Raw genomic sequence first — 17,879 nt, 5'->3', positions numbered from 1 at the left:
GATCCATAGAACTTTCAAGGTTGTGACTCTTGAGAAGTAGATCACCAGTACTTTCTTCCAAAGTACCTCTGTGTTGGTTCAAACAGTCAACCTTTCAGTTAGTAGTAAAGCACTTGGAAGTTTTGCCAAAAAGGGACTCTTAGATTCATAATACATTTTTGAAAGTGTTAGTTACCATTGCTCTGGGTATCATTATTCAAAATGTTCACTTTCAAATCCTAATTTCCAGTATCTTTCTGCATGTATGAGAGGGCTTCAAAAAGTTCATTGAAAAATTCTGTTTTTTTCATCAAATTTTTGGCAAAGTAGAGGGTGAGTGAAAAAGAGGAAGAACCCAGTGAGGAGACCCTTTGTATCTTATATATTTAGCATTCTAGAATCTATATCCATATCTCCATATCAATTACCTGTTCAGTACTTTTGGTCATGCTGTGCCCTACTCCTATAATGCCTTTTGTCACTAAGAGTTAAAATTTTACGTATCATACTAGACTATTGACCCCAAAGCACAGCTCTATTGAATATTTCCCTAAGAAATCTTTTCCAAAGATAACCAGAGACATTTTTGCAATAAAATTAATATCTTATTATCTGTTAATGAAATGAACAACTAAACAACAAAGTCATCAAAAACTAGTGTGTTTGAGGAATGCTTAATTGAAGTTGATTATGGCAACCTCACAAGCATAATAATATGAAATGAAAAAATTAAAACTTTAAAAATGCTATTGTATTATTTAATACCAGAAGTATCAATCAACATTTTATGCAAATTGAGGGGTGTTTTGTCCTCACATGAGACATAACATGATAAAACATAAGAATATTTTATTTTTAAATAATTAGGCACTGGAACTTATTTATTAGGTCTCTTGTTACTCAAATGAAATAGCGTGGTGCTGTAGGACTATTAGCCACAAAGGCGGCAGTTTAAACCCACCAACTACTCATCAAGGTTGCTGCTATGAGTTGGAACTTACTCAATGGCACTTGACAACAACTATCTATCTATCTGGACTACAAGGTCAGTTTGAAACACAAGGTCAGTGGTTCAAACTTACTAGCCACTTCTCGGAAACCTTGTATAGGGTTGCAATAAGCAGGAACTAACTCGAGGGCACTTAACAATTACATCTATCTATCTATCTATCTATCTATCTAGCCATATACCTAGCTATACATACACCCTCACTCACACACATATATATAAATACATATACATATACACAAAAACACCACATATATATGTAAAATGTATGCAGAAGGTAGAAGACAGAAAACAATCATTAAAAAATGAAAATTGCATTAAGAGATCAATAAAAAATGTTTCTTAGTCATTTCTCAAAAAGACTTGTGACACCATCTGCTATTTCTGACTTTGAAAAACAAGGGTATAAAAATATAAGTCTGAGGCTATTGAAAGAACTAGATTTATCACAACTAGTTATAGTAGTAAGACAAAAAGAGGCAAGAATATCTTTGGGACTGAAGCATTCCAACTAAGACAGATTAGGAAGAAAGACCTGGTTACCTGTTTCCAAAAATCAGTCAATGAGGAGCACAATTGTCTGAATGGCAATCAATTATGAGGATGAAGCTGGACTGGGCAACATTTTATTCCCTTGCGCATGGAGTTGCCATGAGTGGCTCAGCACCAGAGTAGCTAACAACAAAAGCATGTGTTTTGTTGTAGGATAAGCACCGGACTACTAACCACAAGGTTGACAGTTCAAACTCACTAGCCACACCATGGTAGAAAGACAAGGCTTTCAGCTCTGGAAAAGATTTATAGTGGGATGGCTATGAGTTGGAATTGACTGAATGATAATGAATTTGGATAATTAAAATATCTTGTAGCTATTTCATACTAACAGTTTTCCACACCAGCAGCTTTTCAGTTACTTCGTGTGATGGTTTTAGGACATGTAAATACTGGGCTGCTAGCAGAAAAGTAGGCAGTTTGAACCCAACAGGAACTTGGTCAGGGGCATATGTGGCAGTCTGCTCCCATAGAGATTTATAGGCTTGGAAATCCTATAAGACAGTTCTACTCTGTTCTGTAGAATCACTCTGAGTCAAAGTAGATTGAATGGCAATGATCTTTTCTTCGTTTGGGTGTGTCTCACATGATAATAGAATTCTTAGAGCGAACAGTTATCTTATGTAAACCCAGAATTTAATGAGCAAATACAATTATCTAAATATAGGTAAGTCACATTGTATATGGCCATCAATTTGAATCACTTTAAATTTTTTTGATATGAAGAAATATGTTATTTCTTTTCCTAAACCTTCAAAGATATTATGCTGCATATTACACTAAAATAGAAAAATAAATTTCAAATAAAGCATACATTTTGTCAGGTTATTTTTTCAGTTTGCTGTATATAATAAAGTATCTTCACTCACTGTAAATATACAAATTATGTAAGATGCTAAAAGTATAAAAATTAAAATCATGCATTTGTGACTAATATCACCATAAAAAGGAGTTCTAGTAGTGTAGTGGCTCTGAGTGGGGCTGCTAACCTCAAGGTCATCAGTTCAAAATTGCCAGCCATTCCACGGGAGAGAGATGAGGCTTTCTGCTCCTGTAAGATTTATAGCCTTGGAAACCCTATACAGGGTCGCTATGAGTCAGAACTGACTCCAAGGCACATAACCACAACCACCATCATCATAAAATGAACAAAGTTTAATCTTTATTAGTCATTATACCTTTGGTTCTATACTGTTTGTCCCATTAATTTTTTAATGGAAAATAATAAGGAAAACACACTTTTATTATCTGAAAAACTGTACAATACAGATAAAAAATGGTAATATCTTGTGAAAAGAGAATTTGAAGTTTGATTAATATATGGGAGTACATGAAAGCATATTTCCTTTGTTTTTCAGAATTTTAATTTTTTTCATATTCAGGATGATGTCATTATTCCAATTTTAACTGAAAATGCCATTGCCTTGAACACTTAATGAGGACATCCTTTCGGCAGGCACATACTACTTTAAATATATTAAATAATATAATTTTCACAATACGATTTTTCAGATCTTTCCCATAGATGAGAATAAAAACGTTACAAAAAGGTTGAAGCAATTTCAGAGGTCTCACAGCTAGTAACTGGCTGGATCAGTATTTCATCTCTGGTAGGCTGACCCAAAATTGAATCTCTTAACTTCTATGGCATGAGGATCACATGTCTAAGTACACTGTAGCTTATGAGTTTGAAGAAAGTTAATGCATTCTTTCATAATAAAATCAGAAAATGCTATCTTAACAAACTAAAATTTCCAAGTGATAATAATGTCAAAATGAATAAGTTAGTAATGCTTAGAAAACTCTTTTGTGAAATAGTAAGACCAGAAATTTTTAAGCATTCACTAAAGTGATTACAATCCAACTGGGTGAGGAGATTGCATTTCACTTTTTACTAACACTGTAATACACCTGAGGTTAGTTTATTCATTTTCTAAAATTGTCCGAATGAGAACTAGTAATATGAATAGGGATGAGGGGGGGTTTCAGTAATTAAAACAGATTATGCTTAGATGACTTGATCTGCTTATTTTGATCTGTGCAGTAGATACAATATCCTTACACTGAATGAGGATGCATTCAGCTTAGTGTGATCACTAGGAATTAAATCAAACTCCCTTTCCATTCTCATCCAGAATTCTGACAGCAGTTTTGTTTTCCAAATGGACAGCTCTCTGGAGTACCTAACTAAGTGTATTCAGTTATTATATTTGTATTTTAAATTAAGATATTGATCTTATGATTTGCACATCAATCTGTAACGAGCTCATGAGCCATAAACATTAACCATACAAAGCCTGAGGACATTTATAAAATCGAGCTCTAGGAAAAACAAAACTGAAGACCACTCTGCCTGAATATAATAGATATTCAACAAGCAGTTTTCTTAAATCTGGGTCATACTGTTCTTAGCTATTTGTGAGGACCTGCCTAAAACAGCTGATTAAAAACATTTTAACAATTTTAAAGTGTCATGCTGCTATTCACAATAAAAGATAGTATTAAAAATAATAGGGCATAAAGCAGTATTATATGTCCATACTAAACTGTTTTAAATGTCTTTATTTAAAGGAAGGGAACTTTCATATTATATATAATTGTTGTTGCTGTTACATGCCGTCTAGTGTATTCCAACTCATAGTGACCCTGTACAGGGTTTCTGAGGAGCAGTTGGTGAACTTGAACCGAAGACCTTGTGACTCAAACTGACCTTGAAGTCCAGTGCATTAACCTGCAGCACCATACCATTAGCACACTTTTTATTAGTATCGTGAAATTGTATATTTTTATAAAGAATTCCTACAAGCAAGCAATCTAAATCATCAAGGATTACCTTCTTATAGTTTAAGCTCAATTTTAAGTATTAGATATGAAAACTTAATTATTAAATGTCAAATAGTTCTGAAAACTAATTCATATACAAGCCTGATATTTTTAAATTAGCTTTCTTAGGAATTTCAATAAGGTCAATATCTTGCTGTTACAATTTTAAAAACTTATCATCATAAAACTGTGTAAATTTCATAATTCTTTACGTAATTCAGGTTTACAGAAATTTTGTTTCACCTTAATATGTATAAAAAGTCATTTCCACATTTCACATTGCCAAGTAACCATTTTGCCTATATAAAATAAGTATGTATTTTATAATCATAAATATATCTGACATGAAAATGTTTACTATATTCTGAGTTTCATAAGGCTTATTCAGAGATCTTCGACTGACATAAATTACGAAATTGATGTCCTTATTATGTCTTATACCACCTATTCATGCCTATAAAATAGACACTTTGTAGGTAGCTAATACTGCTGTTTTTTAGCAATTAGCTAAGGAATAACCCTTTTGATTATAACACTTTCATCTGTTTTTCTTAAGAGTATGATTAAATAATGCTTTCCACATTACCAAACCAATGCTGTATTTTATTCTACTTTCCAAAAAGTCAATCCAAAATATAATGATTATATATGGCATGTTTGCCATATATTCCAAAATATGAATTAAAGCAATATTACTACTAGATTTAAGAATAGAAGGCAAGTTGTCCTTGGAGTATTAATAATGTCCTCCATTATTAAAATTTTTTATTAAATTCCAAACCATTTCAATTAAACAAAACTTAAAGACAAGGCTGCTATGAATTGGAACCGACTCCACGGCACATAACCACCACCACCACTATCACCAAAGACTGGTATAGCGCTGTGGGTTAATATGCCAGACTGCAAAGCCATCTGAACTGCAAGGTCAGTGCTTCAAGCTCACTAGGTACTCATTGAAAACCCTATACAGGGTCGTTATGGGTCCAAACCGACTCGACAGCACTTCACAATAGCAACAACAAAGACATTATTAATGATGTGTGGACAACTTGAGTTTAATTCTAATCTGTTTACCACCACTCATCTGTCAGACTGACATACTGTAGTGACTTGAATGTTACTGCAATGCTGGAAACTATGCAACAGATATTTCAAATACCATCAGGGTCACCCATGATGGGCATGTTGCAGTGGAATTTTCAGACTAAGACAGGCTAGGAAGAAGGACCTATCTATTTAAAAAAACAAACAAAAAAGAAGAAGTTAGTGAAAACCTATGAAGAACAGTGGAACATTGTAATATTGTTGTTGTTGTTAAGTGCCATAGAGTCGGTTCCGAGCCATAGTAACTCTACACAGGGTTTCTGAGGAGCGACTGGTGAGTTTCTACCATCGACCTCGTAATTCAAAAGACTTTGTAGTCTGGTGCATTAATCCACAGTGCCACAGCAGGACTCCCTGTTTAATACAGTACTAGAAAACAAACTACTCAAGTTGAAGGGCATTCAAAATAAAACTGAGGAGATGCTTCCTCAAAGTATAGTCAACATTACTGATGTGAATGGAGTAAAGATTTTTGGACCTTTATTTGTTAATGTAGCATGACTCAAAATTAAAAGAAACAGCCAAAAACATTCACTAACAATTGGAAGTGGAATACACAAAGCATAAATCTAAGAAAATTGCAAGTTTTCAAACATGAAATGAAACACTTGAAAATAGCTATCTTAGGCATTGTTGTTAAGTGCCATCAAGATGTTTACAATGTTTAGGATTTCCTAGGAGTGGTTGGTGAATTTGAATCACTGACCTTAAGGTTTAAACAGATAATTAAGGTCCTCTGTCAACATAGAGGTTATGAATCAGGCTGCTAATCTCACGGTCAGCAGTTAGAAACTACCAGCTGTTCTGTGGGAGAAAGATGAGGCTTTCTGCTCCCGTAAAGATTTACAGCCTTGGAAACCCTGTACAGGATCATTGTGAGTCAGAACTTACTCCACGGCACATAACAACAACTTATCCTACAGTGCCACACCAGCAGTCCTAGGTGTTAGTGAGCTGCAATGGACTACTATTGGCACTGTAGATTATGGCAATCATATGGATTAGGATGTCAGAAATGATAAACTGAAGAGGAATTTTTTTGTGTACATTGTCAATAAGAATATTTCAAGATATATCCTGAACTACAACATTGTCCTTGTGTGGTCCTGTAGGATTATGCAATGTATCATAAGGTCAGTGTGAACTGCAAGGTCAGTGGTTCAAACTCACTAACAGCTCCTCAGAAACCCTATACAGAGTTGCTATGGATATGGAGTCCTGGTGTGGCACTGTGGGTTAATGCGCCAGTCTGCAAAGCCATTTGAACTGCAAGGTTGGTGGTTCAAGCTTACCAGCTGCTCCTTGGAAACTCTATACAGGGTCGCTATGGGTTGGAATCGACTCGACGGCACTTGAAAACAACAACAACATGGATAGGAAACGACTTGATGGCACTTAACAACAACAACAGCAACATTGTCCTTGATAGGATACTATCCATATGTCTACAAGGAAAACCAGTTGATACAATTATTATTCAAATGTACACATCAACCATTAATGTCAAAGATGAAAAAAAATATATATTTTTACCAACTTTTGCAGTCTGAAGTTGATCAAATATCCTATCAAGATGTATTGAAATTTTCTGGTGATTTGAAACAAGTTGGGAAGAAGAAGAAAGATCTGTAGTTGGAAAATATGACTTCAGTGATAGAAACAATGCCAGAGATTGCACAATAGAATTTTGCAAGACCGACGACTTTTTCATTGAAAATATCTTTTTTTCAACAGTGTAAACAGCAACTATACAGGTGAACCTCACCAGACGTAAATACACAGGAATCAAACTAACTACATCTAAGGAAAGACATGGTAAAAATGGTCAATATCATCACCAGAAAAGGACTAGGGACCAACTGTGGAATAGATCATCCATTGCTCATATGCAAATTCAAGTTGAAGCTGAAGAAAATTCAAAGAACTCGAGGAAAGCTGAAGTACAGCCTTGACTATATCCCACCTGAATTCAGAGATCATTTCGAGAGCTGATTTGACATACTGAGGGCTAATAACTGAAGACCAGACAAGTTATGAGATGACCAAAACCAAAATGGAATAATATGCATAACATTTCTCAAGCTGAAATAATCGAAGAAAATATTTAATCCTTGAGCTGAAATATTGAGATTCTAGGGGCAAAAAATTGAATGACTAAAGTAAGCATCAAAAGAGGACAGAAGGAATACTCAGATCACTGAGTACTGTGCACTCCTTGCATATTACTTTGAAGAACTGGTTAACGTTTAAATATTTCAGGATCTAGTATAAAGATAGCTAGCTAGTATAAGATCCAAAAACAACGATCTTAAAGGAATAAGTTCAATTTGCACGGAAGGTATTAGTGAACAATCAGGCCCCAGGAATTGACATAATACCAACTGAGATATTTCAACAAATTGATGGAATGCTAGAAGACTCACTCATCTATGGCAAGACATTTGGAAGACAGGTACCTGACCAACTTACTGGAAAATATCCATATTTGTGCCTATTCCAAAGAAAAGAAATGTAACAGAATGTGGCAATTATTTTAAAAATATCAATAACACACAAGTACAATTTTGTTGAAGGTAATTTTAAATGGTTATAACAGTACATCGACAGTGAGCTGCCAGAAATGGAAACCGGATTCAGAAGAGGACATGAAATAAGTGTTATTATTGTCAGAGGGATTATTGGTGAAAGCAAAGAATACTATGAAGAGGTTTACTTGTGTTCTATTGACTATGCAAAAGCATTCAATTCTGTGAATCATAACAAAATATGGATAATATTATGAGGAATAGGAATTGCAGACTACTTAATTGTGTTCATGCTGAGCATGTATATAGAAGAGGCAATACTATCAATATCACATACACGTAAACTTATCAAACAAATATGGCTCTGGAGGATAACGTACTGGAACACAACATCAGTATGAACCACAAGGTCAGCATTTCTAATTTGCCAGCCTCTCCTCAGAAACCCTAAGTAAAATTTGTGCGTGATATTACTGCTATTGTTTGATAATTTCCACATTCTGTTGGATTCTTTGAAAAGGGAACAGAACAAGAAGATATTCCCTGGTTTAAAATCAGAAAAGCTGTGCATCAAGTCCTAGTGTGGTGCTGCAGGATAATGCAGCTGTTTGATTGGCAAGGTTGGTGGTTCAAATCCATCAACTGCTCCTTGGAAACCCTATACAGGGTCACTATGAGTTGTAATCAACTCGGAGGAACTTAACAACAACAGCAAAATTATATCATTATACTTATTCAATCTGTAGTCTGAGCAAATAATCTGAGGAGGTGGACTATATCATCAGGATTGAAGGCAGACTCATTAACAACCTATAATAAGCAGATGACACCACCTTACTTGCTGAAAATGAAGAGGACATGAAAAGAACTGATGAGGATCAAAGACTACAGCCTTCAGTATGGATTATACTTCAACATGAAGAAAACAAAAATACTCACAACTAGACCAAAGAGCAATATAAATGGAGAACATATTGAAGTCAAGAATTTCATTTTACTTGAATCCTCAGTCAACCTTAAGCAAGCAGAAATCAGGGAATCAAAATGACACATTGAATTGGGCACATTGAAAGATCTCTTGTTGTTAGGTGCTGTGAAATTGAAAACTTGTTGTTAGGTGTTGTGAAATCAAAACACTTTCTGGTTTTGTGCCAACATTGTTGGCACAATCATTGTTACAACATTCTGCTGCTTTTCACAATGCTTTCATCTTTTCTGTTTATTCAGTGGCTAAACAACGCGATGGATTGGCCAAGTGGCAGGATCGATGGACTCAAGTGTGGCAACAGTAGTGAGGTCGGCCCAGGATTGAGCAGTGTTTCACTCTGATGTGCATACGGTCGCTATGGGTCGGTACCGACTTGATGCCACCTAACAACAACAACAATAATCAGAAATGGCCCTCCTCTCCTTCTTTCTACTGTTCCAGTCTGGAAGCTGTGCTGAGACCTGTCCACCATAGGTGACCCTGCTGGTATTTAGAATATCAGCAGCATAGCTTTCAGCATCACAGCAACATGCAAATCACCATAATATGACAAACTAACAGACCTCTAAACAGTGTTAAAAAGCAAAGATGTTACTTTGAAAACTAAAGTGCACCTGACTTAAGTGATAGTATTTTCAATCACCAAATATGCATGAGAGTGTTGGATGATGAATAGTGAAGAGCAGAGAAGAATTGATTTTTTAAATTATGGTATTAATGAAGAGTAATAAATAAATCACAGACTAGTAAAACAACGAAAAAAATCTATCCGGGAGGAAGCACAGACAGAATGCTTCTTAGTAGCAAGGATTTCAAGAATTTATCTCACATAGTTTGTACATAGTATAAGGAATGAACAATCCTTGGAAAAAGATAACATGTTTGTTAGAGGGTCAGAGAAGAAGAGGAAGACCCTCAAAGTGATGGATTGACATAGTCATACAACAATGGGCTCAAACATCACAATTGTGAGGATGGCAGTATGTCATTACTGTTGTACGCAGGGTCTCTGTGCGTCCGACCCATGTGGAAGGTACATAACAACAACAACCGAGTCATTTCTCAGTAACTGCTACCAAGAATTTTCCTTAAAATTAAGCAGAAGATAGTATGATGTCAAAATTTAAAAATTTCACTCTAAGTCATGGTATTTTCAATTGCCTCATATACATGTGAAAGTTGGACAAAGAATAAGGAAGACCAGAGAAGATCTGATGCATTTGAATTATGATGTTGGTCATGAATATTGGATATACTATGAGTTGACTGCTAAAAGAACAAATCTGTCATGGAAGAGGTACAGCTAGAATGCTTCTTAGAAGTGAGGATGGTAAGATTGTCTCATGCACTTTGGTTTGTTATCAGGAGAGACTAGTCCTTGGAGAAGGACATCATGCTTGGTAAATTAGAAAATCAGCAAAAAAAGAGAAAAAGAGTAAGACCCTCAAAGTGATGGACTGACACAGTGGCTGCAACATTGGTTCAAACAAAGCAACATATGTGGGGATGGTACAGGATGTGGTAATGCTTCCTTCTGTTATGTATGAGTTAGCTGTAAATCAGAACTGTCTTGAAGGCACCTAAAACACATCAACAGGCTATATAAAATAGTTCAGTAAAGGGAGGACTCAAAATTTGGCAAATAAATAGTTAAATCTGTAGTCATTTGTCTTCTGTGAGCCTCTTCACTTTTACCCCTCTGCCATGCCCACCTTTAGGAAAAATATTCTCAGGAAAAGAACATCACATGACTAGAAAGTGCTATTCCACCAAATCACAGATGACATATGCATATGTTTGTAGTTTGCAATGCTTTCAAGGTAAAATGTTTCCACATCCCTCAGGAGCAAATTCTAGGTCAGCTTGTTTCCTGTAACATGTAACTTAAATCTTTCCAGATGGAACAGATCCATTTCCTCTTTTCTGCTCTCAATAAAGATTAACTGATCACTATCTTATCTGGATAACATTTGCTTAAATACTTAACATCTATTATATCACCTCTCCCCTTCTCAATTCACAGCCTCTCAATGCCTTTCATCTCTTCAGATAAACTCTTTTAGAAATATTAATCTCTTTATTCAGAATCCCCTCTAAGTATTAAAGTCTGTAATTTGTCATAGGCTTGGAGAACTGGGAAGTACAGAATCTCAATTTTTCTACTGGCTTTCAAATTAGCACATTTAAATGCTTGTTTCCACTTTTTAAAGATCTGTGAATTAACAGAAGTTTAGGTTTCAATCAATAAAATAAGTAAGAAAACATGTAACAAGCATTTGTAGAATAAACTTGAAGAAAACTCCCAAGATAATAAAAGAACTCATACCCAAGGAGACCACATGCCAACTAAGCAGTCTTTTTTATCTATGCCATCATAGTGAGTGCAGTGGCTCTAGAGGATAAGCACTGGACTGAGAACCACAAGGTCATTTGCTGGAGCCAACCAACTACTCTGCTAGAGAAAGATGAGACTAATTCTAGAAAAAATGCATAGTCTCAAAAACCCTATATAGGGTCACTATAGTTTAGAACTGACTGGATGGCAAATGTTTACAGGAGCACAAACCTTGTTTTCTTCCTTGGAGCACCTGGTGGACTCCAACTATGGTTCTTGCGGTCAGCAGCCCATGCATAACCTACTAGCTACCAAGACTCCTTAAAATTTTAGTGGAATTCTAGAATAGTCTCATTTATTACAATTATTTCATTTATTATAATTATATAAAGGTTAAAACATATTGACTACACTTAACAACAACATATTTAATTAGAAACCAGAGTTAACCATTGGGAAGCAGTGACTTCTTGTCATTAAGTGCTGTCATCTGGTTCCAACTCATAGGGCTGATTTCACAGTGCTATACCAGGAGTCCTAGTGGGGCCAAAATTCTAGAATTCTTGGGAAATTAGTCAAGTTTTTCCTACTGGACACAGTTGCTGATGTGTGCTCCTTTTGTTAATTTTTTTGAGTCATACCTTATGGTTTTTGTACTTTTCTATACATATATTATAGTTTAATAAACGATTAAAAAATTATAGTAACCTCATTTAATAGATACCCCAACCAATTGCTATCTATGACCCTTATTTCAGTCATTAGTTACTAAATCAATTATAAATAGAAATAAAATTTATGTGGAAATATGAATGATAGTGATTAGGAAACACTTTTTTCATTTTAATAAGAAATGTTGTTATTGTGGTCATGTTAAAAATAAACTTCAACTTTATGAAACAAAAGCTGAAATGCTAAAGGATGAAACAATAGCATCTGGGATCTATATATATTTTTATTTGAGTAAAGCTTCAGTCTTGTTAGGGTTTGTTGATAATTGTTTCAATTTTTGTTGTGGTTAGGTCCCCTTGAGTCACTTCCAACTCATAGAGACCCTATGTACAACATAATGAAATGCAGTCAGGTCCTGTGACAACTTCACAATTGTTGTTACACTTGAATCCATTGCTTCTACCACTGTGCTAATCCATTTTATTCAGGGGCTTTTTACCTAATTCTCCATTTTAAGAAGGATAATGTCCTCCAGGGACAGGTTTAAGGGTGATGGAAAATATGGGGAGTTTAGAAAACTACTTGTTTTTCTTTTGTATATATCTGAAATTTCCCTTCATATATGTTTTAAAATGCATTGTAATAGTACTTTTTAAATTCAGTATAATATTGTACTTTATTAAATCTGCTTTCATGGAAAAATTATTTAGGTAAGTCAAGTAACAAGCTAGAGCTTGGTATTCTTGGCATGACCTCTAGTGTAGTAAGCTGATGTGCAATTTTATAGAAAACAAATCTCCAATCAGTACTATTAGTACATAAATTTATATTAATTATATAGGTCAGTCTCTAGGTTTCTTATGCATTTATGAAACATACTATGTATGACCACTGTCAAATTATCAAATGAACCATAAATTGCTGTACCTATTTCTATCTACATGGGAAACATTATCTTAGATACACCATTACAAGAATTTTCATTCTCTCTTATCAAGACAACTTTATTAGATCTACTTGGTCTACTGTTCCCATTGTTTAATAAGAATTGCTTACTATATATTGTACGTTCAGTGACAAAAGGCACTATCAAGTTACTTATACATGAAATAAGAGAGACTCACCCCATCCTCATATTTCCTTATTCACAGTGATTGAAATCTTATTTAAGAAAACATGCATTTGATAATGGTTTTACTTACATATTATTTCTATGCTTCTACCTAGGAGTTTATTTGAAAAATTTGACAAAACCATTGAAAATTGCTATGTTAAATAAAGTGTAACTATCAATGTTTAGTCTAAGTATAGTCATTGGTACATATTTGAGGCTCATAACATGTAATAATCTGATATGTGTAAACTAAATGATACTATCCAACAGAGATAATATTGGACTCTAGTGCAGGATTCTGCCTAATGTCAACATTAAAAGAAGAAAAAACCCTATGCCTTCCCAACGTATATATAAACACTAGAATCTAACACCTATCTTCTTTACATTTGTATATTTTGAAGAGGTTCTAAGAAGTTGTGACAAAGAGAAACTTAAAAAGTAAATAAAAAAACAAAAAACAAAAACAAAATAAAAATATAAACAAACAAACAAAACCACCAAATTTGATTGTATCACTGATCTGGTTCTCAGAAAGCACCATACTGTCATACTTACAGCTTCTGATAATAAAGTAGCCATTAGTTAAATAAATTTACTCTTGCATTTAACAGAATCATCTTCTGTTCTATCTCTGGCAACTGATGAATATAAGCTAATTAAATATATAATGCTTCTACATGAGATGTGTATATGTACAAGTGCATCCATGCAACTCCATAATGACACTATAACATGGAAAATATATTCATAATCACTTGTTGGACTGAATGACTCAAAAAGATATCACTGATTATTTAGATTAACACTCTCCTAGATGTATATAGAAATTTTATAAAATGATATTAAAATGTAACTTCTTCATTACTTATAGTTAAAAGCAATGTATGTCTAGGAAAAGTGTACAAGTATATGCCTTATTATTTGTTATATAATGTATGCATATGGTGCCATATAATATATCAGTTATAGAATCAAAAGTGGAACTCACAATAATAAATTGTAACATACTATCTGTAATGTTTTAGCTTCCAATTTTCCTCCAACATTTTCCTTTGGTTTGTAATCACATTTTGGTGTTCAACATGTTCAAATATCCTCTATTTTCCACACTTAAAAATAAGTCATGTTTTTCAATGTAAAACTGCAAGATTAAAAAAAAAAAAAACTTTTATAAACCTTAAATTGATTAAAATAATGCTGAGTTTTGTATTCATTCAGTAATATTATCTTACTTTGAACAATGAATCTCACACTCTGAAACAGTTTTCAAACTATCTCATCTAAATGATGCTATCTAATTATTATTGGAAGTGTTTCAGAAGACGCAGACTCACTCAAAAAAAGTCTGGCACATTGAGTATTAAATCATGTTTAATAGTATTAAAAAGCAATCAGATTTGTATATTCTAGACTGATTTACAATATCTTTATAAATTTATGCATTTAAATTTTGACCTATAAAAATCTTCAGTATGTTGAGACAGGAAAAAATTTCCCAGGTAGGCAATTCTCTGCATTTAATAATTCTATTTACATTTTAATTGGTATTCTTCTTTTGTTAGGCTGGTGGACAAAATCTTATGTGGGTTTACTTCCAATGTACAAAATAAGAAAGATGATGGAAATGATCTGTAATACAAAATGAGGTTTATGAAAAATATTAATATGCTAAAACCTAACTCAGTGAAATGCAAAGTATGTCTGAAACAACTGGCTTGAATACTTGTCTAACAAACTAAAACACAAAAAACTTAACTATAAAGTCTTCTTACATACTCTTAAAATGTGCAATTTTGTATTTAACCATATAGATATAGACTGCAAGGAGTCCTGGTGTGGCGCTGTTGTTAATGCGCCAGACTGCAAAGCCGTTTGAACTGTAAGGTCGGTGATTCAAGCTCACCAGCTGCTCCTTGGAAACCCTATACAGGGTTACTATGAGTTGGAACCGACTCGATGGCACTTAACAACAACAACAAATATATATATATGAATGTTGTTGCTGTTGTCATGAATGGATAGATGTAATTAAGAACATGCAAGTAAATAACTCCTACATGGGAAATACACAAGAAATAAAAAGTGACTGGACCAGAGAGAAATATGTACCTATTAACTTTATAAAGTGCAAGAAGACAGCTATGAAAGGTGTTAGTAAATAAAATATGTAAAAGAAAGATGGTTTTACAGACCAGACAAGAGAGAAGAATAATTAAAATTCTAAGGGAATTAAGAAATAAAAAACAAATTTAGTTCTGGAGAATATGAAATAATTTCCTAGAACAAATCAAAATAATTTTAAAATCTTAAAGTATTGAAAAAAAATCTCTATCATTTGAACAATACATTCTGCATTTCCATCTTTTAAAAGTGTTTCAATTCTACTTCTCATCTAAGACTGTGTAGATGCATGGTATAAGGAATTAAACCAATTAAAGCATTAAAAAGGAGCCGCGTTAGAGCAATGTATAAGAGCTCAGCTGCTAATCAAAAGATTGGTGATTCAAATCAGTTCACCAGCTCTGTGGAAAAAAAAATTGTAGATCAGTTTCTGTAAAGATTACAGCCAAGAAACCCTTATGGGACATCTCTACTCTGCCACATGGATTCACTATGAGCTAGAATCAATGTGACAACAACAACAATAATAATAAAGTATAAAAAAACTGGAAGAGAAGAAAAATTTCTGTTGACATTAACAATTGTATGTAGACAGACATGATTGTTCAGGAAATCTGAGTAATACTAAAACACACATATTTTGCAGTGCATAAATATTTCGCATTTACATTATGCTATATATGGAGAAGGAGTATAAGTATTAGATGGCAATAGCTGTATCAGGAAAAATAAAAGCTAACAAAAAAGAAAATATAGTGTAGAATCAGATTTTAGCAAAGTTAATAAATGGCGAAACAATATTTACAACTATGTTGTTACATGCCGCCGAGTTGGTTCTGACTCATAGCAACCCTGTATAGGGTTTCTGAGAAGCAGATGGTAGATTTGAACTGCTGAACTTGTGGTTGGTTTGAACTAGTGCTGATCCTTTAGTGCCACACCAGGTGTCCATTTGCATCTATAGTACCTAATAATGATCATGTAAATTTTGTTTTTAGAATATAAAATTTGGTTAACCACAGGTCTAATAATCAATGTCAATTTAATTTGATGTCATATTACAAGGGCATGTTAAATATTACTGAGAATTGTAAAGATAATAGGTATGTTGATAAAAAAGAAATTATGAAACTCCTCTTCAGCTATGGGATGAAGAACTTCTTGGTTATTAACTAATTTCAGTGCAATCAAAGACACAGATTTTAAATGATAAAAGTCACAGAGAAGAACTGGTGTCTGCATACGTATGAAGTGAATTCTGTCTACATAACTGTCTAAAATATTGACGTAAAATGAATTATTTTGTTTCATACATGGACCTCAGAAGGATTTTGTGGCCTTCATTTAAATCATATTAGTTGTCGCAGATCATTAGCCAACAATTTAAGAATAAAGAAGAGAATTTAGATCTCACTTATCTAACTCTATGGGGAAATTCCAGTTAACTGCTGCTTTAGCTACCAGGAACAGTGATACCGAATTGTGGAGGGGTTGTCAATTTTCAAATAATTAGAACACTTAATTCTAAAAATAAAAATATAGAAAACATGAACTGTTGTGTTTGGGGGTTGTTTCTGTTGTTGTTCTTTCTCTAATCCTGAGTTACCATTTGTCTCCTGCTTCAGGTTAGCAAACTATTTCATTTATGAGAGATTCAAGCTCAATTCCTAAATAAGGAATATAATAGAAAGATAGTTGACTGGTTTGATTTTAAGGCTAGATATTTGTCACATGATAAGCTAAGAAGAGTGAAAATTTTTGTTTAAAAATATCTATTTTTTTTTTTTAAGAAGAATGAGAAAAGAAAATAAAAAATTCATAAAAAGACTAAAATAGTACAACTTGGAAAAAAGTGCATAGAAATTAGAAAAGGAAATATATATGTGTGCATACATATATGTCATGGTTGCTTTGTAGGATAAGCACTGGACTACTAATCAAAAGGTGGTTCAAACCCACTAATCACTCTTTGAAAACCCTGTAGTGGGTCATGATGTATCAGAACCAACTGTGAGACACTTATCAACAACAACCTCTTCATATACAAATAGCCCGTAGGATAAGCACTGGATTGCTAACTGAAAAGTCAGGAGTTCACACCCACCAGCTAGAAAAAGGTGAGGCTTTCTGTGCTCCCATAAAGATTAATAGCTTCAGAAACCACAGGTTTGCTCTAAGTCAGAATCAACTCAATGGCAATGTGAGAAAAATATACATATATGTTGTTATTGTCAGTTCCCACCCATAGCAATCCTGTAAAGGGTTTTCGAGGAGCAGCTGGTCAGCTTGAACCACTGACCTTGCAGTTCAAGCCTACTTTGCAGTCCAGCGTATTAATTCACAGTGCCACACCAGGATTCCATACATATATGAAAGGGTTTAAAAAAGTTCATGGAAAAATTGCATTATTTTTCTATTCCAACTTTTCTATGCATTTTTGGAAGCCCCCCACCAAAATGGTGAGGGGCTTCAAATAAACACACACTCAAGAGAGGGCTTGAAATATTAATGCAAATGTGGAAGGAAAGATTATGCAGTTTTTCCATGAATTTTTTGAAGCTTCTTTCTATATGTATATCACGCATCTTATATTTGTGTATATATATATATATATATATTGCTGTTAAGTGCTGTCAAGTTGGTTCCAACTC

General features: G+C 33.9%; 1 protein-coding gene across 2 annotated transcripts in view; it reads right to left on the bottom strand.

The window, feature by feature from the left end:
• Positions 1–17,879, bottom strand: part of PCDH10 (protocadherin 10) — a 58,097-nt gene that overhangs the window by 19,015 nt on the left and 21,203 nt on the right. The window contains exon 5 of one of the 2 annotated variants that reach the window (XM_006876629.1): positions 14,696–14,736. The exons of the other annotated variant lie outside the window; for it this stretch is intronic. Within the exon in view, the coding sequence (XP_006876691.1) occupies positions 14,696–14,736 (41 nt within the window). Of the gene's footprint in view, positions 1–14,695; positions 14,737–17,879 lie in introns of those variants that run through there. 2 annotated transcript variants of the gene reach the window in all.

This window comes from Chrysochloris asiatica, unplaced genomic scaffold (genome assembly GCF_000296735.1).
Source record: "Chrysochloris asiatica unplaced genomic scaffold, ChrAsi1.0 scaffold00402, whole genome shotgun sequence".
In the NCBI taxonomy this organism is placed as follows: Eukaryota; Metazoa; Chordata; class Mammalia; order Afrosoricida; family Chrysochloridae; genus Chrysochloris; species Chrysochloris asiatica.
This window is presented reverse-complemented; position numbering and strand designations above follow the sequence as displayed.